This window comes from Dasypus novemcinctus, chromosome 10 (assembly GCF_030445035.2).
Source record: "Dasypus novemcinctus isolate mDasNov1 chromosome 10, mDasNov1.1.hap2, whole genome shotgun sequence".
Classification (NCBI taxonomy): Eukaryota; Metazoa; Chordata; class Mammalia; order Cingulata; family Dasypodidae; genus Dasypus; species Dasypus novemcinctus.
Window position 1 is genome coordinate 12,416,419 of NC_080682.1, and position 24,522 is coordinate 12,440,940.

At 51.6% G+C, this 24,522-nt stretch overlaps 1 protein-coding gene across 4 annotated transcripts in view; it reads right to left on the reverse strand.

Moving 5' to 3' along the window:
• The window catches only part of INCENP (inner centromere protein), a 32,793-nt gene extending 16,405 nt beyond the window's left edge, over nucleotides 1-16,388 (reverse strand). The window contains exons 1-11 of one of the 4 annotated variants that reach the window (XM_012521386.3): nucleotides 16,216-16,316; nucleotides 13,291-13,441; nucleotides 12,436-12,549; nucleotides 9,600-10,402; nucleotides 4,385-4,436; nucleotides 3,584-3,629; nucleotides 3,366-3,483; nucleotides 2,335-2,386; nucleotides 1,748-1,871; nucleotides 947-1,081; nucleotides 471-482 (exon numbers count right to left, since the gene is read on the reverse strand). In XM_012521386.3, coding sequence (XP_012376840.2) covers nucleotides 471-482; nucleotides 947-1,081; nucleotides 1,748-1,871; nucleotides 2,335-2,386; nucleotides 3,366-3,483; nucleotides 3,584-3,629; nucleotides 4,385-4,436; nucleotides 9,600-10,402; nucleotides 12,436-12,549; nucleotides 13,291-13,430 — 1,596 coding nt within the window. In that variant the 5' untranslated portion in view covers nucleotides 13,431-13,441; nucleotides 16,216-16,316. Of the gene's footprint in view, nucleotides 1-470; nucleotides 483-946; nucleotides 1,082-1,747; nucleotides 1,872-2,334; nucleotides 2,387-3,365; nucleotides 3,484-3,583; nucleotides 3,630-4,384; nucleotides 4,437-9,599; nucleotides 10,403-12,435; nucleotides 12,550-13,290; nucleotides 13,445-16,215 lie in introns of all 4 variants that reach the window. The other 3 variants (XM_012521384.3, XM_058305310.1, XM_058305309.1) reach the window with 3 other exon arrangements.
• Nucleotides 16,389-24,522: the final 8,134 nt, after the last annotated feature.

Genomic DNA, 24,522 nt, shown 5'->3' on the forward strand with positions numbered 1-24,522 from the left:
CTGACCCAGGCCACCCCTTTGCCTCTAGCTCTGCCCCCTCAAGGCAGTAGCTCGGGTCTGTGACTGAGAAATCTCAGTGTCTCTGGGGATCAGAAAGAACTCGTCTGTTCTCTTCCCAGCCCCAGACCGAGGCAAATCCCTTGGCTGGAAAGCGGGGGAGGGTGGCTGGGGGAAACACTTAAGCGGCCACCCTGGTAAAAAGCCACAGGTCACACCCCCACTTGCTTCCTCCCCAAGATTTCTCCTCTTGGGAGAATAGTCAAGGGCAGAGGGCAGCCTCTGCAGAGGGAGGACGCCTCTACCCAGCACCCAGCACCCAGCACCCAGCACCTCCCACCTCTTAACATTCGCACTGACAAAGTGACAAAGTTAGCGTGTCTACAAGTGCTGTCAGTTACGCAGGGAGAGGGCTACAGCGGGTAGGTGCGCGGTGGAGCTACGCTACGAGGACATGAAAAGGCTTTACTTACGACAAAGCTGCACTGTGGAAGAGAGGGGACAAGGAGAGAGCCAACAGTTAATGCCAGGCTGGGGAACGTCCTGGAAAACTGCCTACACTTCCGGTTTGCCGACGAGTCTGCTCGGGGCAGCAAAGCTCGAGCTGGCAGCACCAGCACTGCTGCTCATCTCCCCAGCCCTCAGCCCCAGAGAACAGAGCGTCCTCGCGTGCCCCTCATCTCGCCACTCAAACCACGGGAGGTCTGGGGACAGAGGGGCAGTGTCGACGGCCGCTAGGCCAACTCTGCACCTTGCCAGCCAGCCCGGGCCAGGCCTCTACACCGCAGCCCAGGGCCCATGCGGTCAAGACGAGGTCTCCAACGTGGAGGGATCCACGGCCACAGAGGCTCAGGCTGGCCCTTGACCCATGCCTGGCCACACCCACTCTGCCCAGACCCACGCTGCCCCCAGCAACCCACGGGGCTCTAGCCGAGACGGGCTTCCTCACCTTGGGGTCCACACGCAGGGGCGTGTTGCGCTTAATGAAGGACTTCATGACGCTGCCGCGGGGCGCCGACGTTGGCGTCATGAGCATCTGGTTCCGCTGCACGGTGTGGAGGAAGGTCCGGAGGGGCCGCACCACCTGCAGGAGCACAGCAGGCTCAGGGAGAGGCCTGGGCGCAGGGCAGGGACCGGGCTCAGGGAGCGGCCTGGGGGCAGGGCAGGGACCGGGCTCCGGGCAGGCACCGGGCTCAGGGCAGGGCCCGCGCTCAGGGCAGGCACTGGGCTCAGGGCAGGCATTGGGCTCAGGGCAGGCACCAGGCTCAGGGAGCGGCCTGGGCGCAGGGCAGGCACTGGGCTCAGGGAGTGGCCTGGGCTCAGGGCAGGGACTCGGCTCAGGGCAGGGACCAGGCTCAGGACAGGCACTGGGCTCAGGGCAGGCACCGGGCTCAGGGCAGGGCCCGGGCTCAGGGCAGGCACTGGGCTCAGGGCAGGCATTGGGCTCAGGGCAGGGACCGGGCTCTGGGCAGGGACTCGGCTCAGGGCAGGGACTCAGCTCAGGGCAGGCACTGGGCTCAGGGCAGGCACTGGGCTCAGGCAGACATTGGGCTCAGGGCAGGGACCAGGCTCAGGGCAGGGACTCGGCTCAGGGCAGGCACTGGGCTCAGGGCAGGGACTGGGCTCAGGGCAGGCACTGGGCTCAGGGCAGGGACCAGGCTCAGGGTGCGGGCTGGTCTCAGGGCACCACAGGCTGGGCTCAGGGTGCCGCGGCCTGGGGTGGGGTCAGAAGGAAGCCGTGCCCACTCACCTTGCTGGCTGGACAGGGCGGGGAAGGGGTCTTGCTCCGGGGGGGCTGCAGGTCCTCGTCCTCCTCCTCCAGGGGTTGCTCCCCGTCCAGCTCGCTCACCGCCTGCTTGTAGCTGCGCTTCCTCCTGCCGAGGTGTGGGTGGCAGCAGCATCCCGTGGCAGATCAACCACAGCCCGGTGCAGGGGCACCCACAGCCCTGGCTGACCCCGGGGGCCTTTCCCACACCCCAGCTGTGCTCACACAGGTCACCCGAGAGTACACCCGGGCCCAGCCCGCAGGACTGCAGAGGGCAGAGCTCAAAGGAGCCAGCCGGGGCCTCCCTGGCCAACCTCTGCTACCCAAGCAGAGGAAGGGAAGTGACCAGTCCAAGGTCACATGGCCAGAAGCTCAGGGTTACGATCTGTGCGCCCACCACTGCACAAAGCCACCCTCTCTGGTAACCAGAGCGCCAGGCCACAGCCCAGCTGACAGGCGGCAGAGGCCCTCACCACACGTCCACCCTCCCCAAACGTGGCCTCGAGGTTCACACCCAAGGGCTCCCCCCGGAACCTAGACGCCCGCCTGCACCCCCCCTCCCACATGCAAACCTGACACTCTGGGGCGGCTCCTTGGGCACATCTGTTTGGTCAGCCTCAGCCTCTGTGAAGAGAGCGGTTCCAGTGGGGGGAGCCACAGGGATGACAGGGTGACATGGAGGGGTTAGGGGAAGGTGCCTGGCAGGCCCGATGGTGGCCAGTGGCGGAAGCCATCAGCCTTAGCATCTACTGGCCTCAAGAAATCCATGGGGATCCAGAGTCCAGCATGCTACCCCCAGTCCCTGGACGCCTTGCCCCAGTCCAGGCTGGCCGCTGGGACAAGAGGCTGCCCCCACCCCTGTTCCACCCCTGCTGCTGTGAGCCGTGTGCTGCACTGCAGGAGCAGAAGCGGCACGGAGGCCATTCAACAGGCTGTTTGAATGGCTCTAAATTCCACTCCCAGCCCTTCCAGCCAATGCCATGACAGGGGAGCAGAGGGCTCCTGCTGACGTCAGCAAGGTGGGGCGTGGGGCCCTTTCACATCCTTTACTGCAGCCACCCGGGGCTGCGGGGCTGGCAGGGCCACAGTCCCTGACCCCTTTGTAAAGATGGGGAGCTCGTCCCCCCCAGAGAGAAAAGCACACTACCAGCGAGACGCGCGTGGAGCCTGGGACAGCCCTTGACAGCGGGGAAGCCGGGCCGGGCCTGCCCACCCCCCTTAGAGAGGGGACGGAGCACCCACAAAGGTCAGAAGTGACCCACAGCAGACAGGACGGGAGGCCAGGTGTCCAGACCCCCGGCCCATGGCTCCTGCTGCCCCTCGGCAGGCGGCTCCAGGCCCTGACCTGGCCGTTCGCAATTAATGCCCCAACTCAGGCCCCTCCCCTGCTTCCGTCCCGCCCAGCCAGGTGCGGACCCTTGGTGGCACTCAGCATATCTCCAGCTAAAAGGGGGGAAGATGAAACCTACAGACTCGAAGGAGGTCTTGCACCCCCTGGGCTTCATTTACTTTGGCCCATCGCCCAGAAAATGGGGCACCCTTGACCCCAAACTGAGATTCAGGTCGAGGCCACCAAGGCACCCAGCAGGTCAAGAAGTCTCACCTTGCTGCCTTCTAGGGGGTGTTTCCTGTCCACCAGCGGCAGGCTGTGAGCCAGGTGTGCCATCGGCGATCTTGGTGGCACCAAGGGGTCCCAAGGTCCTCCCTTCGCTCTTGGGGACCTGCGGGAAGAACCAAGGCTTTAGGGGTCTCCACCTGGGTCTTGAGGTGCAGGGCACAACCCCCAAGGCCTTCCAGAGGCCCCTCTCTCCCTGGCCTTACCTCCGGCTCAGTGGCTTCCACAGGCTCAACCTCCTTCTGCTCGGGGCTGAAAAGAGAGCAGGAGGGATTGTGGCATCCGCCCAGCGGGTCCCAGCCCACCCCCACACAGAGCCCCTCCCCCATGCCCTGGGGGTTAGGGACCCAGGCAGAGCCCACAGGCCCCAGGCAGGATAACAGCCAAGGCCAGTGGCTCCCCGGAGCTACTAATGCTGGGGAAAATGAGGGACATCAGCTAAACCTGGCTTCATCTCCCTCCCATCAGAGCTTTGCTTTGGGATTTGAGCCCTGTCCCAGCACCACCTCTCCATCCATGGTAGGATGGCGCCACCTCTCCATCCACTGTAGGTCAGCCAAGGCAGCGGGCCCCACCCCAAGGACTGATCCTCTGCTCCAAAGCAGGGCCTGGGATGGGTAGTTTAGGTGATGGTGGGATGTGGCCTCAAGGAAAAGGAGTCCGTGGCCTGGGCTGGCCCAAAGCAGTGCTGGGGTGTAACCCTGAAGCGGGCACCCCACACCAGCAATCGCAGCTGCACCACCTCATCCAAGGCCTCTGGAGCCCACAACCTCATGGGGACCCTGCACCAGGGTAAGGACGCCAGGCTTGGAGGGCTCAGGCCTGGGCCAAGGCTGATGAGCGCTGCGGGCAGCCCTGGCACCTGAGCTGCCCACTGCCTGGTTAGACCAGGGCAGGGGGCAGCCAGGTCTGAGGAAGGAAGGCTCGGCCACAGGAGGGGCTTCCATGCCACAGCTGACCGCGACAGCCCGGCCCCCCGGGTCCCCAAGCTCCAGAACTGGACTCACCATAGTTTCTGGGGCACTTCGACATCCAGGAGCCTCTCCAGGTAACTGTGACCTGAGGAGAAAACGAGCACAATCCGCCACTAGATACGGGCCGGAACAGCCAGAGATCCCAGGAAGCAGGCTCCAGGGGGGCTGGGCCTCTTCTCTTCCACGGCCACACCCTCTGCCTTCGTTGGACAGAGGCCCTGCAGGCTCCCAGAGTCCTGAGCCCCGAGGAGCTACCAGCTTTACGTCTCCTGCCGCTTCCTGGCTGGCAGGGCACATCTTGGCTCCTCCACTGGGCCGGGCTTATCTCAGAAGAGGGACAAGGTCACTCAGCTCCAGACCCCCAACTGCCACCACAGGGCGAGACACTGAGCAGCTTATTCACTCAACAAACGTCTGAGCACAACTCAACAAACATTTAATGAATGGCCTGGGCCCTTCTTGAGCCAGGTCTGGGGGACACAAAGGAACAAAATAGTCACTACCTGGTCTAGACAGCAATTACTGAAGTACCATAAAAACCACACTGTGACTCATAAGATGAGAGAGCAAAGGGGTTTAAAGGCCTAGAAAGGGGGGACCTGGTCTGGTCTGGAGAAAGGGGTAGGAGTGGGAGGGAGAAGAATGTCCGGTGGATTCTCAGACCCATGGGAGGCCCCAAGACCCTTATGGAGATCTATGAGGTCATAACTATTTTCACCATAACCTGAAATGCTATTAATCCATTGCACTGTGCTGACATCTGCACTGACAGTGCAAAGCAACGGGTGAAATTGCTGGTGCCTTAACACAAGTCAAGGCCATGACACAGACTGTGCTTGACATCACTGTACTCTCCACCATCACACACTTGCAGTAAGAAAAACACCCACTCTCCATATACTTCTTTTTTTTTTTTTAATTTCTCCCCACTCTGCCCTCCATTGTCTGCTTTCTGTGTCCATTCACTGTGTGTTCTTCTGTGTCTGCTTGTATTCTCATTGGGTGGCTCCAGGAACCGATCCTGGAACCTTCCAGAGTGGGAGAGAGGTGATCATTCTCTTGCACCACCTCAGCTCCCTGATCTGCTGTGTCTCTCATTCTCTCTCTCTGTGTCTCTTTTTGCTGCGTCATTTTGCTGCGCCAGCTATCCATGTGGGCCAGCACTCCTGTGCAGGGCAGCACTCCTGCACGGGGCAGCACTCTTGCACAGGGCAGTACTCTGCACAGGCCAGCACTCCGCATGGGCCAGCTTACTGCGCAGGCCAGCTCGCCTTCACCAGGAGGCCCTGGGCATCGAACCCTGGACTTCCTATATGGTAGACAGGAGCCCAATTGCTTGAGCCACATCCACTTCCCGCCATACACTTTTAATATTCTGTGTGATAAAGCAAAAAGTATCCAAAATGCCCCCCAGTTGCATACTGAAGTCTTCGCAAAAAGCACTCATATTTGAGGACAATTCCTGTTTGGGTGTGTGCTGAACTAGCTACTTTTCTCATGGAACATTTTCTAATTGAAAGAATGATGATAAACATGCAGTCTTGGATATTTAGCAGGCACTTTATCAAAAATGAAAGAATTAAAAAAAAAGAAAAAGAATGACCTAAGTCTGTCACTTAAAGAAAATAACTAATAATACTTGTCAATAATTAAAAATTGAGGTTTCAAACCAAAAGTAGGCTTTTGGTAAACATGTATCCACCACTGTGAGCTTCACGTCTTTCTAATATCTAAAGGCTTTTCTGATGAGATCAGAAAACAAATGTGATTTGTTTATGTATTTTATAATGAAGTATATCAACATTTGGAAGATCTGCATAACTCAGTGACTATTTTCCCAGTGATGGATGCATGATGTTATATAATTGCACATGGCTAAAAGATCCATTCAAAGGACAAAATTAACCAAAGTGGAATCAATGGAATGGTTTTTCAGCTTCCACGCTGCAATGAAACTTTAAGAAACTATCACTTTTGCACTGAGCCTTGTGCACAACTATCTGAAAAGGCTGTTAAAATACTCCTCTCTTTCCCTCCTTCATATCTGTGTGAAGCCAGATTTTCTTCATATACTTCAATCCAAACAACACAGACTGAATGCAAAACCCGGCTGACTTCTTTTAAGACACATATTAAAGAGATTTGCAAAAATAGAGAACAATGCCAATCTCCTCACTAAATTTTTGTTTTGGAGAAGCTATTTTATTAAAAAATCTTATGCTAACATGCAATGGGCTTGTTCTTTCTATTTTTAAACAAGCTAATAAATATTTTTCTATTCCTCAGCTTTAATTTCTAATACAGTAGATAGAATCCTTGCAATCAGAAGCTCTTTGGGGTCCTCCATAGTTTCTAAGAGTGAGAGCAAGTGCTGAGAATAGGAAGTTGAGAACCACAGGTCTAGAAGGAACAGCACTTGCTGCGGCCAGGCAGGTAAAGGCGTGGCCATTCCTGGGAACAGCAAGGCTGGTAGGGCTGGAGCACCCTGAGCCGTGGGGAGCGTGGCCAGAAGCAAGGTGGAGAGGCAGCCCAGGTGAACCCCGGCAGCGCCCACGGGTCCGAGGGAAGACGGCAGAAGGACAAGGAGCTGGAGCAGCAAGCTGGGTGAGGGACAGAGGAGCAGCAGGGACCTTTCGCAGGTGTGAAGTGGCCAGGCATGGGCGAGGTGGAGGAGCAGCGGCAGAAGTCAAGCTGGCGGTTGCGGTGGTAACTGCCCCATCTGAGGGGTCTGGGTCTGAAGACATGGCTCCCATCCTCCCCCAGGCTTCCCTGCCCCCAGTGGGGGTGGCGCTGTCTGAAGCCAGGATAAGACGCTGCCCAAGTGACGCACAACGGGACCACCAGCACAAGGCTTCTCTGAAATGGTACGCACCAGGTTCCCTGCGCACCGCTCAGGTCTCAGGGCCGGGCTGGTGACAAGGAAGTGGCCTAAAACTTTGCAGGGGAGCGAGGAGCTGCTCTCCCCTGCTTAGCTACTTCAGTTCGCCTGAGCTCCCCTCCAGCCAGCTGCACACCAGGGTAGCGCCGCCACCCAGCAGCACCTCGCCCCCAGGGTGACTCTTGGCACTGGCTTCCAGGGTCTCACCCGGGCACCAGGACCCAACGGCCACCCTTCCCTACCCACGCCCCTGCAGGTGTTTCCTTCCTCTCCAGAATTAACGACTTGTGCCTAATCTTTGTTTCAAGGACTGTTTCTGGGGAGCCCAGACTAAGACCCCGCCTCAGACTCACCCACCCGGGCAAGCCCAGAGCCTCGGTGTGGGAAGGCCCCAGGAGGCCTCCTGTCCCCTCTGCCTTCAAGGACACAGCTGTTCTTGGGTTTCAGCCTTTGGTTTTGGACACTAGGTTGGACGCTTTGCCAGCATTCAAGGAAGGTGTAATCACCATTCTACAGATGGGCGATCCGAGGTTCAGAGAAGGGCCATGCCCAAAGTGACAGGGCTAGGATCGGTGGACGCCAGGGCTCCCCCTCCTCGCTTCACTGCCTCCTTTCCCTCATGCTCCCACCCCAAAAAGGGGATGAGCACTGGGCCTGGAGTTAAGACAGGCTCGGGCGAGCTCACAGTAGTCGAATCGGAGGTTCACTCGTGTGCAGGGAAGAGGCCGGGGGAGAGCAAAGCCAATGGCGTAAGAGCAGCAGATCTGGGGTGTGCGCTTCAAACCCGCCTGGCCCGGCCCCTCCCAGGATCAGATTCTGACCTCAGAAAATCTCCAGCGCAGATCCAAACCACTTAGGCCTTTCCAAGAATCCAAACACAGACTGTGTGGCACTGCAGGAAGGCGAATGCCTTCCCCTGGCGAGTGACTCAGCAAGGCCCGGGAGAAACCTGCCAACGGGCAGTGCCCTCACCTGCCCGACAGGCCCCGACCTCGGGCCTTCCACAGCACCTCCTCACCAAGCAGCCTGCCTTCCAGAAGAGGACGAAACATGGGAGGCTCAGCCCCAGCATCTAGTTTCCAGATTCCATGGCCTCCTGAAGCCTCAGTTTCCTCCTCTGTCAAGGGGGGAAATCCTAACAGGCTAACAGTGCCGTTGCGAGGACCGAATGCAATGACCTTTTATTTTCTGAACAGCGAAGCGCCAGGCAGGTGTTGATTAGTACCTTAACGCAGGTTGTTAAGACCTGGCCCGTCCTCGCCACCCATCTCACGGCCTCTACCAGTCCTCCAGCCTGACCCTTTCCAAGAGCCTCCTTCCTGGTCTCCCTGCCTCCTTCCCTCCCCTCCTTTGGCCATTTTCCCCATGGAACCAGGGACCCTCTAAGAACTTCCAAGCAGAGGTTCTTCTGTGGGCTCAAGTCCAAGTTCCTCACGTGGCACTTGAGGCCCAGACACCCATCACCTACTGCCTCATGCCTCGGGAGCTCGAAGCTGTCACTTTGTCAGGAATACACTTTCCCACATTTTTTCCACCTGGCACAAGCCCAGGCCCCCTTCAAAGCCCTCCCGGCTCAGCCCACCCCTCCTCCACACAGCCGGCGCTGCCTCTCCTCTGGGGCTCTGCCCGCACTGGGACAAGCACCCCTGCACTGGGATCCGGCAACAACAAAGGCAGCTCCAGGCCCTTGCGAATGCCAGGCCCTGCTCTAAGCACTCTCTGTGGATGGACCAAAGAAACCCTCAGTGACCCCGGGAGGTGCTACTTCTATCCCCGGTGGGCAGATGCGGAACAGAGGCCCACAAAGAAAGTGGCTGAGCTGGAATTCACACCCTGGTCATCCAGCTCCAGAGTCACCTCGCCTGCCCTCCTCCTGCCTCTCACAGCTGCTCAGGCCTGTCTCCCCGAACGGGCTTGCTGGGAGAATTCTCACCTGTACCCCAAGACCAAATAGCATTGCTAAAAGGAGAGGGTGGAGTGGGCCTCTGCAGAGGAACGCAGCCTCCATGAGGCCATTAACCGCAGGGCACTGTGGCCAACCCTCCTGGCCTCAGTTTCCCCATTTGTCAAACAAGTGCTGGACTGGATGGGCACCACCCAATACGGTGGCCACTAGCTACGTGTGGCTATTTAAATGTAAGAAGAATTTAATAAAATTAAAACTTCAGTTCCTCCATCACACTAGCCACATTGAGGGCTCAATATCACCTCTGGCTAGTGGCTCCCACAGAGGACAGCAAAGACATGGGGCTTTCCTCTCACTCTAGAAGGTTCTGTTGGACAGCTCCGTGCTAGATGACGGCCCTCCCCAGGGTTCCTCTGGGTGAGCCAGGTACCCAGGACCACCCACCACCGAGCCCCAAGACTCACAGATGATGCGGGCGGAGGGGGCCGGTTCTTCGGAGGCCTTCTTGGCAATCCTTCTACTTGACCTGCGGACGTTGCTCTCCGGTTTGGCTACCAGGGGTTGCTTCTGGGCCGGCAAGGCCTGGGGACCCGGGGAGGACGGGGCAATCAGGCTGCGCCGCACCGACTGCACGCCCTTGCGGGAGTCCGTCGGCGTCGAGAAGTTATGGGGCAGGATGGGCGCCAGCACCCGTTCCCGCCACGGCGAGTCCGGAGAGCCAGGCGAGTCCTGCAGGCCCGGAGAGGCCTGCGCAATCCTCAGCTTGGACGCCGACCGCCCTGCCCCGACCCCGCGCCCCTGGGGGTCCTGGGGTGTCGACAGCAGGGAGCTCAAGGTGACCGACTCCAATCTCCCAGCCTCAGGCTTCTTGGGTGTTGACTCCTCGTCTGATGTCAGGGTGCCCTGGCAGGCAGGGGCTGGGGCTGGAGCCAGGGCTGGGGCCAGAGCCTGTGGTGGCGCCTGGGCGGCCTGGAGCTGGGTGAGGTGCTGCTCGGCACTCTGGCGCTCGTGGACACCTACCATCACCAAGGGGACCGCCTTGTCCTGGGCAGGGCTGTTCTTGGGCTTCTTAGTCAGGGCCGTGGGAGACTCTGGGGTGGGTGAGAGAGCAGCCAGGGCTGCACTGGCAGCCGCCGCCGCAGCCCGGGTCACCCGCCGGGGGACGGAGCCATTCTCCCCGGCCACCGTGGCCAGCTTCTCCACCTTGTCCTTGCTGCGGAGGTGCCGGGAGCTCAGCTGGCTGCTCCTAGTCTTTCTGCGGGATAACCTGGAGAAGGCAGCAGAACAGAGGCTGAGACCGCAGCCAGCAGGGTGGGAGGCAGCCTGAAATGGGAGTGCGAGCGCACCAGTCTTCCCACAAACCACAGCTTGGCCAGGAGGGCTTGGAGGTGAAGGCTCTGGGTTCTAGCCCAGGCTCTGCCACCTCCAGCCATGTGATGTCGGAGGTCGCTCCCCTCTGAGCCTCGGTCTCCCTACCTGTGAATTGGGGATAACATCCCAGACCTCAAAGAACTGCTAGGAAGAGTAAATTCATACAAATGAAGCAGTGTCCCCAGACAGCTCCCACTACTGATGTCAAACTGTGCAGAGCACCCTGCTGGAGGCTTGACACTTGCCCTCGCTTAGTCCACAGGATGGCCCTAGAGGTAGGTACCATTACACCCATGTAGACATGAGGAACTAAGGCTCCAAGAAGGGCAAAAGTAACCCATATATATACAGCTGCTGGGGTGTATGCCCAGGACTGCCTGGCCCCAAGGGCCAGCCTCTTCCCTGAGTACTCTGCAGCCCACAATCCTTCCTGAAGGACCTAGAACAACCATAGCAGCAAGAGTCCTGGGGAACAAACCTGCCTGGCCTACACCTCTGGTCGCTCCCACCCAGGAAGGTCAGATTCTCTCTCTTCACCAATCTCTGGGAGAATCCTTCAAATCTTTCCCATCCTTCAAGGCCCAAAGTAAACACCCTCTGCCCCTAACACGTACACACACAATGGAAGCATGCGCTTGTGCACGCTACAGCCACACTCTGGACTCCAGGGTCTTAGGCCATGTTTTTGGTTTCCCTGTTGGCAACCTGCCCCTCAGCAAGACTCACATAATATTACCACCTCCACCACCGCTTCCATCACCACCACCACCACCACCATCTCCATCTCCATCACCACCTCTACCTCTCCCACCACCACCACCACCTCTATTACCTCTCCCACCACCTTTATCACCACCACCCCCATCGCCACCACCACCTCTATCACCTCTACCACTATCACTACCTCCAATACCACTTCCATCACCACCACCATCTCCATCACACTACTACCTCCACATCTGTCACCACCTCCACCTCCACCACCACCTCTACCACCACCACCTCCACCTGTCACCTCTACCACTACCACTACCTCCATCACCACCTCCACCAATCACCATCTCCATCACCACTTCCCCCACCACTGCCATCTCCATCGCCACCTCCACCACCACCTCCACCATCACCACCACCTCTATCACCATCACCTCCACCACCACCACCACCTCTATCACCACTACCACTACCTCCATCACCACCTCTCCCACCTCCACCTCTACCACAACCACCACCTCCATCACCACCACCTCCACCTCTATCACCACCACCACCTCTATCACAACCACCTCCACCATCACCACCACCTCTATCACCATCACCTCCACCATCACCACCACCTCTATCACCACTACCACTACCTCCATCACCACCTCTCCCACCTCCACCTCTACCACAACCACCACCTCCATCACCACCACCTCCACCTCTATCACCACCACCACCTCTATCACAACCACCTCCACCATCACCACCACCTCTATCACCATCACCTCCACCATCACCACCACCTCTATCACCACTACCACTACCTCCATCACCACCTCTCCCACCTCCACCTCTACCACAACCACCACCTCCATCACCACCACCTCCACCTCTATCACCACCACCACCTCTATCACAACCACCTCCACCATCACCACCACCTCTATCACCATCATCTCCACCATCACCACCACCTCTATCACCACTACCACTACCTCCATCACCACCTCTCCCACCTCCACCTCTACCACAACCACTACCTCCATCACCGCCTCCACCTTCACCACCACCTCCACCACCATCGCTCCTGCATGGAGAAGTTGCTCCCCTGGTGGTAGGCTCTGTAAAAGCCTGCAGAATCAAACTCATCCAGCAGGTAGGGAGCCTTCACAGACATCCCTCCCTCAGCCCTCCTGGCTAGTGATGGCCTTTGGCCGCTCCTACCTCTTCCTAATTGGGTCTCTATTTTCATCCTGAGCATAAGAAACCCGTCTTTTCTTCCGTTGTTTCTTCTGAGAAGGTGTCTTGGGCATCAGCTCGGGTTCTTTGCTGAATTCTCTGTGTGGTACAAGGAGAGTGACATTCACAGCTGAGAGAACCGCTGGCCCCTCTCCCATCCAGCCCAGCCTCCCCGGTTTCCTGGCAGTGACAGGCCACACTAGTGACCAGCAGGCTCCCAGAGGGCACGTGACAAGTCACCTGCCTGGCACCCGGGGCTTCCCCCTGGAGCCTCAGCGGGGGAGCAAGCCGAGCCTCCACCAGGCCCTTACCCTGAGGCCCAGCTGGCCCCTCAGAACCAAAGCCAGAGGATCAAGAAAGCTCAGGACACACCCTCTCCCCAGGTCCTGGAGGGACAGGGCAGAGGGTCTGGGGGATATCCCAAGAAGAGGGATCCTAAAGAGAGACCTGGAAGAGCAGGACTGCCCTCTGGGATGCCACAGTGCTGTTGACAGAAGCAGGAAGGAAGTCGGGGGAGACACTGGGACTCTGGGGGAAGAATCCTGGGACTCAGGCCTGAGGCAGGGGCCAGTGGGAAAAGGAAAGCTCCAGCAAAGAGGGTGGGGGGTTCCAGGAGGAGGAGAAAACAGAACACCCATTCTTCTTCCCGTGGCTGCCAGGGGGAGTTGTGTCCTCACCCTCACAGACCATCAACCCAAGGAGAGGCTGGACGTCTCCTTCCTCTTCCCATTGTACCAGGTCGGATCCCTGCCACACTGGGCGCTCAGGAGGGGCCCCTGACAGGCTGCTGTGTCCCAAGGCTGCAGCAGCCCAGGCAGCCCCGGCACCCGCCCGCTTCACCTGGTGAACATGCGCTCTGCCTCCTCCTCGATCTCCTCAAGCCAGACCAAGTCCTTATTGTCCACATTACAGATGAACTCCAGGAGCTTCTGGTCGCACAGCTCCAGCAGGTGGATGGGACCTGGGGCTGTCGTCCCCATGGTGGCTCTATCTGCTGAAGGCAAGGACAAGAGGCACAAGGGCTCAGGGCTGGGGGCTGGAGCCTCCTCCCAAGCTCAGCAGCACCCTCCCCCACCCCAAGACACCTCAAACCACCCAGGGCCAGGACTGGCCACTCCCCTCAGATGCAGAATTCCAGCGGCAATCCACTAGTCTCATTTCTTTTTTTTTTTTTATTATTTTTTTTTTTTATTTAATTTCCCCCCCTCCCCTGGTTGTCTGTTCTTGGTGTCTATTTGCTGCGTCTTGTTTCTTTGTCCGCTTCTGTTGTTGTCAGCGGCACGGGTAGTGTGGGCGGCACCATTCCTGGGCAGGCTGCACTTTCTTTTCACGCTGGGCGGCTTTCCTCACGGGCGCACTCCTTGCGCGTGGGGCTCCCCCACGCGGGGGACACCCTTGCGTGGCACGGCACTCCTTGCGCGCATCACCACTGCGCATGGCCAGCTCCACACGGGTCAAGGAGGCCCGGGGTTTGAACCGCGGACCTCCCATATGGTAGACGGACGCCCTAACCACTGGGCCAAAGTCCGTTTCCCTAGTCTCATTTCTGTAAACAGAAGGGCCCTTCCACTCACACACTTCAAATACTGCCCCCATACACACACACACACACACACCACAACACCGCTATCCCCATTAGTTCCACCCATCCCTGCCATTTCTGATCTCAACAGTCCCCCTGACAAATGGCCTTCTCTGGGGCTTAAGGTGACAGAGCACCACCAACTGCCTTCCTGGGTCAGGGAGAAACAGCAGCCAACACAGGACACCACTCCACCTGCCCAAACATGGGCCTGCTCTTACTCTCCTGTGGGCTTGATGGCCCTGATGAGCAAGGGGTGAGACACTGCCACACTGCCCCTATATGCAACCTGACCCCCAGCATGAGGCCAAAGAATGCCAAACCTGCCAGTGAGCAGGAGTTCTGCATTCCAAAGGAGTCAGAAGGAAGGGGTCCAGAGGATGGCTCCTCTCCCAAGACCCCCTCCTCCTGCAACCCTCCTCCTTGAGCTGAAACATTCTAGAAAGAGATGGTGGAGTGATGGGAAGAGCAGATAAGCTAAATCTTATTTTTTTAAAAACCTGCCTACAAATACTGGGCTGAGGAAATACGAAATCAGTTTTCTCTTAATTTTTGTTAAGAAAGCATCATGTAGCAGCTCAGGAGAAGGAAGGAGCATTCTATTACAGTCATATCAGGGGCTCAAGAAATATCCCAAGTGGGTGAATGAATGAAACAATAAATAAAGGCATGAGCGGTCCTTAGCAATAATAATGGGCTGCATATCTCACGCCATGCAGTGTCCCACCATCCCGATCTAGTCCTTCAAAACCGAGTAGAACTACACAAGCTCAGTCTCCCCACCTAAGACAGAAGCTCCTGGAAGGAAGGAAGAGCTTTGCACCAAGCCAGACTGCAGCCCCAGGAGACTTCTAGGGGAGTGATCTCCCCTGGGGCATCTGGGCTGCTCACTCTGCTCTGGAAACTCTTGCCGTTGTTCTTTGAACCCATCTCAGCCCAAGGGAGGAACTAACCTAAAGTAGCCCCAGCCATGAGCTAATTCCTCTACCTCAATTCTCTGCAGGGCACTCGGGTTACTGTTTATCTGCACTTCCTGACTCTGCCCATTAAGCATTTGTTCCCCAGGGGCAAATCCTTCTCCAGTCTTGTTCATCACTTAAAGCCCAGAGCCCAGGACAGTATCTGACATGGAAAAGATTGTTGAATGAATTAATCCTATTACCCTGCTCTTAAACAATGAACTTCCTACAGATACACGCCCCCCTCACTCACACACACACACACACACACACACACACGGACACAGACACCAAATGAGCACATTTGAAACAAGTTAGGGCAGAGTCCACATCCAAAGCCGCTGCTCCTAGATGCTAAGGACAGCATAAATCTGGGTAGGGCCAAATGGGCAGATTCACAGACGCTCTGGATAGATACCTCAGCTCTGAACCAGCTAACGTCATGGGCAAGGCACTACCCCCTGCCAACCCTCCTGCTCCCCTCAGCTCTTCTGCCTCCAGAGCACAGGTCTGGCAAAGTACCAGAACCCCAGCCCAAATCCAGAAAAGAGAAAGCTGTTTAAGGAACCAAATTAAAAGCAAAGTTCCGCTATAAAAAGCAACAACTTGCTAACTTTTAAAGCCATAATAGCTACTCCCGTTTAGTCCCATTCCAAGTCCAGGCGGGGCGTCATCTCATTTAATGCACCCCACGATCTCGAGGATATCCATGTAGGGATGGGAAACTTAGGCACGGAGAAGTCAAAATCACCCAGGAAGTCAGGGGTGGAGCCTGGGTTTTAACTGTGCCTTGAACTGCTAGCTCGCTATACCGCCTTCTAGCTGTGAGCTTCTGAAAGACAGGTGCTAAGTCTGGTCTCTCGACACTCCCACAAGTCCGCGGTGGCTGGATGGAACTGACCTGCTGACAGTGAGCGCACTCGGGGACTGACAAAATAAGGGGCAGTACCGGTCTCCAGAAACCGTCTGGTTTAAAATGCAGCTCAGCTGGGGGAGGAGAGGGAGGAGACGAGCCGGGGATATTCTCTTGGAACCTGGGAGCCTAGGTGGAAGGCGGGGTTCAGCGCAGGCTCAGGAACCAAATCAGGTTCCCCTGCAACTTGGAAGAGGTCACCCTAAGTTCCCAGGCCGCAGGGGCCGTCACGCCCCCGGCCGGGAGCCGGCGGGAGGGTTAACAAATCGCTGACCACCCCCCACTCCCGCCGGCCACCGGCGCGCACTCACTGGGCTGCCCCGCGTCTCCGAAGTGCCGCTGCGATCCAAGTCCGGCGGGCTCCCTAGCCGAGCCCCCCGCCCGCCCAGCCCCTCTCGGCTCCCAGCCTCCAGGACTCAAGGCTCCAGAGAAGCAATGGGGCCGAGCAGCGCGGGCGAAATCTACGATTTTCAAAACCGAAGGCTCGGCCAATCCCCGGCAAGTACGTCCAGGCGACTGCAAAACCCTAAGCCAATCATCTAACGGAAGGCACCGGTCAGGCTGCCTATTGGCTGTTTGGATTGGCAATCTGCGGGACTAAAAGGTGGGGAAAGGAAGCGTTGAAACTTTAATCCTCCCCAGCTTCCGGGAGAGTCGCTGGCCTGGCGGTGAAAGCGGAAGTCGCGGTGGGGGAGGCGCGCTCCGCGTTCCATCGGGAACTACAAGCCCCAGCATGCACTGCGAGTGCCTCACGTGGCTCGGGAGACGCGTTGGGGGCCTTTGTGGTCTCTGCGGCGTTCGTCTTGCGACCCTTTTACGTTACTATTCCGGTGTCCAACCTTCCACTCTATACAGGATAACATACATCCAACCTCTCTTGCATTTGAGAGGAAATAAGAACGCTTTGTAAATCGCACCAGAGTTTGGATCATCTCTTGGGTGAAAGGAACCTGAGTCCCACCTATACTGGCTCCGGATCTTTCTTTAGGGCAATGGGTCTCAAGCGGGGGCGATTTTATTTGTTTGAGTACATTTTTGATTGTCACAACTTGAGAGGGGATGGGTGGAAGCGGGAGCTCCTGGCGTCTAGAGGGTAGAGGCCAGGTGACAGCGCCACTCCCATCACCACCACAAACAACCAGCAAAGAATTATCCAGCCCAAAATGCGAGTACTGCGGCTGTTGAGAAACCCTGCTTTAGACAACTCACTTTAGTCCACTGTGAGTCGGGGTTGCCATCACTCGTAATATAAAACAGTGAAATGACCATCTTTCCTCTTCCTGCGTTTCTGTGGTATTGCTTTCTTCTGACTGCTCCCACCTTTTTTGGTAGAATTTACTCGGTTCTAATTTAGTTCCATTGCCTCCTTTCACCAACGAACAATAAACACACCCTCTACCCCCAGAATCTTTGCTCTGCTCTGCTCTGCTGTACTCTACCCAGCCGTGGAGCTGAGCTACTGCAGCTCAATCTGAGAGGCGCAACCAGGTAGGGAAAGCATAATCCATATCGCCAAGCTAGCATTTCCTGACCGCCCACTCGGTGGCAGACCCTGTTCTGGGCGTTCTTCCAGGCATTATCTCCAGACAGCAAGTTACAAGTTTTATTTCTGTTGTAACAAATGAAAAGACATGATGAGTAACCTGCTAGGTTCAGTAGTCAGAACCAGGAATCAAACCCAGGCCTCATGTATCTGAAGCTTGGCACCTGCTTAGGAAGAATTATTTAATGGACCCAGGGAAGATATGTAGAGAAAAGAGATTTTAGCCAACTTCAAATAGCAGAAAGGCTATCCTCTAAAGAATGAATTATTAGACTTACCCTTGGGTTTTACCTGAATAACACAGATAACAACTCTGCATGTCCAAAATTGACAACTTCCCTTACAAAATCACTCTTGCTTTTAATTCTATTTCAGTAGCTTGTTGAGTGTCCAGTGTGTTCCAGACACTGTGCTGAGGATACAATAGTGAGCCTAGGAGATGTGACCCTGTCCTCATGGAGTTTACCGTCTAGTGGACTGTACTTATCCTACTAAAACAATAGGATGGTAGAGATGGATTTCTGACAGTGAAATAGAGCAGAAGCTACAGGTATAGATTAGCACAAAGAAAGCGGTGATGGAATTTTCTACTTGAAAGCAATGAAGAAGCATCTCCTTGATGGGCACTACAGCCCTCTGGATACCAGGTCATTTGAGATAAAGCAGTGCCTGAAATGTGGATTTCCCATAAGGTTAAGGAACCATCTTTACATTTTCCCAAAGGGAGAAATTGGCAGCTGTCAGTCTCGGGAATAAAGAGGGAGAAATTCCGTATGTCTAGAGCAGTAGTCTTCAAATATTTTCACTCTAGCATCCAGTAAGAAAAATGTTTTAAATATAGATATACTCTTTTTTTATTTGACCTTTAAATTTTTCTCATCCTTTAAGTCATTGCAAAGGAGGTAATTTTCAGTGTCTTGTAAGTTTTGACATTCTATAATAAAATCTTGAATCACTTTTTGTAATGTATCCAATGGACTCAAAATATAACAATCTGATACCCACCATCATACATTTTAAAAAAACAACCTATGAATGAGCTTTTCTGTAACAATATAACCTTTTAAAAATTCATCCTTTTTCTCCTTGAACTCATATTTACATTCTACTTCCCCACATAATTATACCCTAAGGTAATATGCTTAAACTGGTCATTGATTATCCTAATTCTCAGAGACAAAAACATGTATATAAATTGAACTTTTTTTCCTGGTAAATTATAAGACTCTAAGATGTGAACCTTTTTCTTCTGGATTGAATCATCATTCCAGTTATTATTTTCACGTAATTCTGGAGAACCCAAAAGCAACTGAAACTGTTTCATTTGACACTACAGTTGACCTACACAAGAACTGACCTCTCTGCTAGCTACCAGCTAATCATTTACTCACTATTATAAAAGGGGCGGGAGTGGGGGAATAGAACTAGCTGATCCAAGGCACATTCTCAAGAAAATCAAATGTAAGGAAGAGTACATATGGGATATATCCATTAGGATCTGAAATTGACTCCTTTTTTTTTTTTTTTAACCCCCTGGTGGGTGGAGGAGGTTTCTCTCCACATGCAGGCTGCTTGCAATATCCTGCCTCCATTGAATACCTTTGGGATGGTAGTCATAGTCAAAGATACAACTTGAGCTCTGAAGGACTGCCAAAAACCAAAAGGCTTTGCTCCGACTGCTGAGCCAAAAACAGGCCTGAGCAAGAGCACAAGCCCCAGCAAGATGGGCTAGAAGTGTGTGCACGCCTACTTGGGCTTGTTTAAACTGTCTGGCACCTGGCTGGGGAATTGCAGGCTTTCGTGACCAGACAGAAGAACTGAGTAATGTGTAACCTGAATCCCAGGAATGTGGGCTGCAAAGCCACCTTCTTCCCTAAATTAGGGAGTCCTTGTTACAGCCTGTGGGTTTGGTTTGTCCCATCAGTGTTACAGACGAGAATCCAGCCAGAATCACAGTAGTATTACTATTGCTGTGTTGAAGAACGAGCTATTTGTAATTCATGCAAGAATTAGAAAATTTTCAGAGAAATTGCCCTGAGTAATGGTTTAGCCCCATGATTCTAATTTACAATGTGTAACTGACTAATTAAGTTAGACTTGTATTCTTAGGTTGGAAATCTACTAAGTTTATACCCAGAACTGGATTATTTCAGAGAACTTCAGAGTCACCATTATTATAAACATCATTTATTATCATTGAGAATAACATAAATACTAGGTTAAATCATATGAAATTACCAATATTCAAGTGATTTTTGGGCCACAAAAAAAGTAATTTCATATGGTTCAAAGAAAAAAAAAAGAATAAAGAAAAGTGAACAGAACCTGAGAGACGGCTGGCGCTGTCCAATATACCAATATATGCATTGTGAGAGTATCAGAAGGAGAAGAAAGAGAGAAAGGGGCAGGGAGAATATTCAAGGAATAATGGCTGAAAACTTCCCAAATGTAACAAGACATGAATATATACATCAAAGAAGCTCTACAAACTGCAAACAGAATAAACCCAAATAAAGACATACTCTACTCTTTACTTTCTACAGGATCTAAAAGGTAAATGCATCAAAAGTAATGATAAATTTCAATAGCTTTGGACTCATGATGTATAAACATAGTTTGTTTATGCTATTGAAGTTAAGTTGGAATCAACCAAATGAGTTTGTTATAGATTTAATATGTGAAATGTATACCTCATGGTAATAACATAGAAGATATTGGGGAAAATATGCCCAGAAGGAAATGAAAAAGGATTCTGAAAGATCAACTAAATACAAAACATTTGGCAATAATGGAAGAATTGAGGAACAAAAGAAGGTATAAGACTTACAAAAAAAACTAAAGAGTAAATGGGGAAAAGTAAGTCCTGGAACATCAGTAGTACTTTAAATGTAAATGGCCTAGACTCTCCAGTCAAAAGGCACAGGTTGGCATAATGGATAAAAAGAATGACCTAGCTGTATGCCTAATAGAAAAGACTCATCTAAAATTCAAAGACACAAGGAGGCTGGAAGTGAACAGATAGAAAAATATTCCATGCAAATAGTAGTCATAATAATAATAAAAATAATGGAGGTGGCTATACTAATATCAGTTAAAATGGACTTTAAGTCAAAACTGATAAAGGGACAAAGAAGGACACTATATTATTGATAAAAGTTTCAATTAATCAAGAAGGCATAACAGGAAGTAGATGTAGCTCAACAGTTGAGTGCCTGCTTCCCACATGGGAGTTCCTGGGTTCAGTTCCTGGTGCCTCCTAAAGAAAAAATAGACAACAAGCAGACAATGAGCAAAAAACAATGAGCAGACAAACAGTGAGTAGAAACAAGCAAAAACAAGGAGGAAAAAATAACAACAAGTAAACAGGTAAGGGAGCCATCTCAAAGGGGGAGGCATAAAAAAAATAAAAATAAATTTTAAAAAAGATCAATAAGGAAATAGAGGAACAATACTATAATATAAAGCAATTAGACACAGTAGACAGTTATATCAACACTTCATCCTAACAGAGAAGTACACATTCTTCTCAAGTGCACATGGATACATTTCTAGTATAAACCATATGTTAGTTTCCAAAACTAATCTCACTAACTTTTAAAAGATTGAAATCATACAAAGTTTCTTCTGCAACCCCAATGGAATGAAACTAGAAATGAATGACAGAGGGAGAATTGGAAAACTCAACAACTAGTGGAAAGTAAACAATACACTCATAAACAACCAATAGGTAAAAGAAGAAATCCCAAGCGAAATTAGGAAATATCTTTAGGCTAATGAGAATGAGAACACAACATACCAAAATGTATGGGATGCAGCAAAGACAGTGCTGAGAAGGAAATTTATAGCTCTAAATGCTTACGCTAAAAAATATATATAGATATCAAATCAGTAACCTAGCCCCACACCTGGAGGAACTAGAAAAAGAAGAGTGAAGTAACTAGAAAGTGAAAAGAAGGAAGGGTATTATGGAAAGCAGAGCAGAGATAAGTGAAATAGAGAATAGGAAAACAATAAAAGAATAAATAAAATCAAAACTTGGTTCTTTGAGAGGATTTATAAAATGGACAAACTTTTAGCTAGACTGACAAAAAAGAGAGAGTACACAAATAACTAAAATCATGAATGTAAGTGGGGACATTACTACTAACCTTACATAAATAAAAAAGGATTATAATAGGATATCATTAACAATTGTACACCAACAAATTAGACGATCTAAATGAAATGGAAAAGTTCCTAGAAACAAACTACCTAAAGTGACTCAAGAAGAAATAGACCATTAATAAATATTTTGAATCATTAATTAAAAACCTCCCAACAAAAGCCCAGGACTACATTGCTTCACTAGTGAATTTTGCCAAACATTCAAAGAATAATTAATTCCAATTCTTCTCAAACTCTTCAAAAAAAAAAAAAAATTAAAGAGGGAGGAAGATATCCTAATTTATTCTGTGAGGCCAGCATCACCCTAATACCAAAGCCAGATGGAGATATCACAAGAAGAGAAAATTACAAACCAATATCCTTTATGAACACAGATGCAAACATCCTCAACAAAATACTGGCAAACTGAATCCAACTGCACAACAAAAGGATTCTACATCATGATCTAGTGGGATTTACCCCAGAAATGCAAGCATAATTCAACATACGAAAAACCAATAAATGTACTACACCAGGTTTTAGTTTCATCGTTGCTAAAGCAAATACCATGAAGTAGGATGGCTTAAATGATGGGAATTTATTGGCTCACTTGAGGTATCAGTAAGCTGGTGTTTTCTTTCTTTTTTTTTTTAAAGATTTATTTTTTATTTATTTCTCTCCCCTTCCCCACCCCCACCCCCCACCAGTAGTCTGCTCTCTGTGTCCATTTGCTGTGCGTTCTTCTGTGTCCACTTGTATTCTTGTCAGTGGCACCCGGAATCTTTGTCTCTTTTTGTTGCATCATCTTGCTGCGTTAGCTCTCCATGTGTGTGGTGCCACTCCTGGGCAGGCTGCACTTTTTTCGCACTGGGTGGTTCTCCTTAAGGGGCACACTCCTTGCGCATGGGTTTCCCCTATGTGGTGGGCACCCCTGTGTGGCACGGCACTCCTTGCACGCATCAGTACTGCACGTGGGCCAGTTCATCACATGGGTCACACTTGGGTTTGAACCCTGGACTTCCCATGTGGAAGGCGGACACTCTATCCATTGAGCCAAATCCGCTTCCCGGTGCTTTCTTTCTGAAGACTGGCATTTGGAGCAGGCTGCTGATGATCCTTGGTTCTTGGCTTTTTTGTCTCATGGCAGCATCTTCTCCTTTCTCATCCAGGTCCCCTTGATTTTCAACTCATTGCTTCCCATAGCTTTCTCACTATTTGTCTGAATTTCATTCTACTTATAAAAGACTCCAGTAATAGGATTAGGACCCAGCCTTATTCCATCGGGACACATTGTAACTGAAGTAACCTCAACATCAAAAGGTCCTACTTACAGGGAAGTGGATGTGGCTCTCAAGTGATGGGGCCTCCACCTATCATATAGGAGGACCTGGATTCAATCTCTGGGATCTCCTGGTGAAGAAGAGAGGGGAGGGTATGCCTGCATAATGAGCCAGTGCCTGCACAGTGAGCCAAGTGCCCGCGCGAGTGCCCACATGGTGAACCAGTGCCTGCGCAAGTGAGTCACAAAGCAACATGGTGACGCAACAAAAGAGAGACGAGGGGGACAGTCAAAGTGAAGTACAGCAGAGACCAGGAACTGAGGTGGCACAATTGACAGGGAACTTCTCTCCACATCAGAGGTCCCCAGGATCAAATCACCCTGAATCCTAGAGAAGAAAGATGAGAAAGAAAAAAAAAACAAAAAAAACCCAAAACAGAAATAGAACAGAAGATCACACAGTGAATGGACACAGACAGCAAACACAGCAGGGTGGGGGCAGGGGAGGAAAAAAATAAATAATCTTTTTAAAAAAGGAATAGAATGTATTAAAAAAAAAAAAAAAGGTCCTACTTACAATGAATTGATATCCACAATCATGGATTAAATTTAAGTACATGTTTTTTTGGCGTACATAGTTCCAAATCACCCCACCACATTTCAAAATGAAAGGGAAAAAAAACAAAACACCACACACACACAATCAACTTAATCAATACAGAAAAGGTATTTGACAAAATCCAGCACCCTTTTTTGATAAAAAGCACTCAGAGAGATAGGAATAGAACTTTCTCAACATTATAAAGGGAATGCGTGAAAAAGTCATAGCTAACATCATATTCAATAGTGAAATATTGAAAGCTTTCCAACTAAGATCACAAACAGGAGAAGGATACACTTTTTACTTCTGCTATTCATTATACTGGAAATGCTAGCCAGAGCAATTAGGCAAGAAAAACAAATAAAAGGATCCAAATTGGAAAGGAAGAAGTAAAATTTCATATGGTTCAACTAATACTTGGGAAGGTTTGTTAAATCAGACTACTGAAGTTCTCAAAAAAATTAAATGTGTGAAATTTTAAATACCTAAGATGTTTAATGAAGTTTAAGTTTGTTGAATGAGACCTTAACAGTGATTATTAAAATTTGCTAGCTTGGTACATGTAAAAAGAATTTTAAAAGCTCCAGGAAGAATTAACTTTAATAAATTGAATATTTTAAAAACACAGTCACTCCTGAATCACCTTTTTGATGCACAAAGGCCTCAAGGGCACCATAAAATTCCTTTTTTTTTAAATTTATCATGTACTTTTATTAACAACATACTGCAAAACTATACAATGTAGGTTTTGAAATCAACCCACTTCTTAAAACTGAAAAACTACCCTTTTTACACCACTTGAGTCTTGATTATAAGTTCCAGACCCTACACCAAAATAATATAGTGTAACCAAACACCTGAAGAACAGGGAGGGAAAGTGTTCCACTGGAATGGAGAGATTACTTATGCACAAACAACTGAAGATCTTTTCTAGCTCTAAGCAATTTACTACACATTCCCAAATATTCAGTTCCCTTTTCTACAATGCTACACCCAAACACACAGCAACTAAAAACTTGGCCACAGGTGCTGCCTAGTCGCTCATCAACATC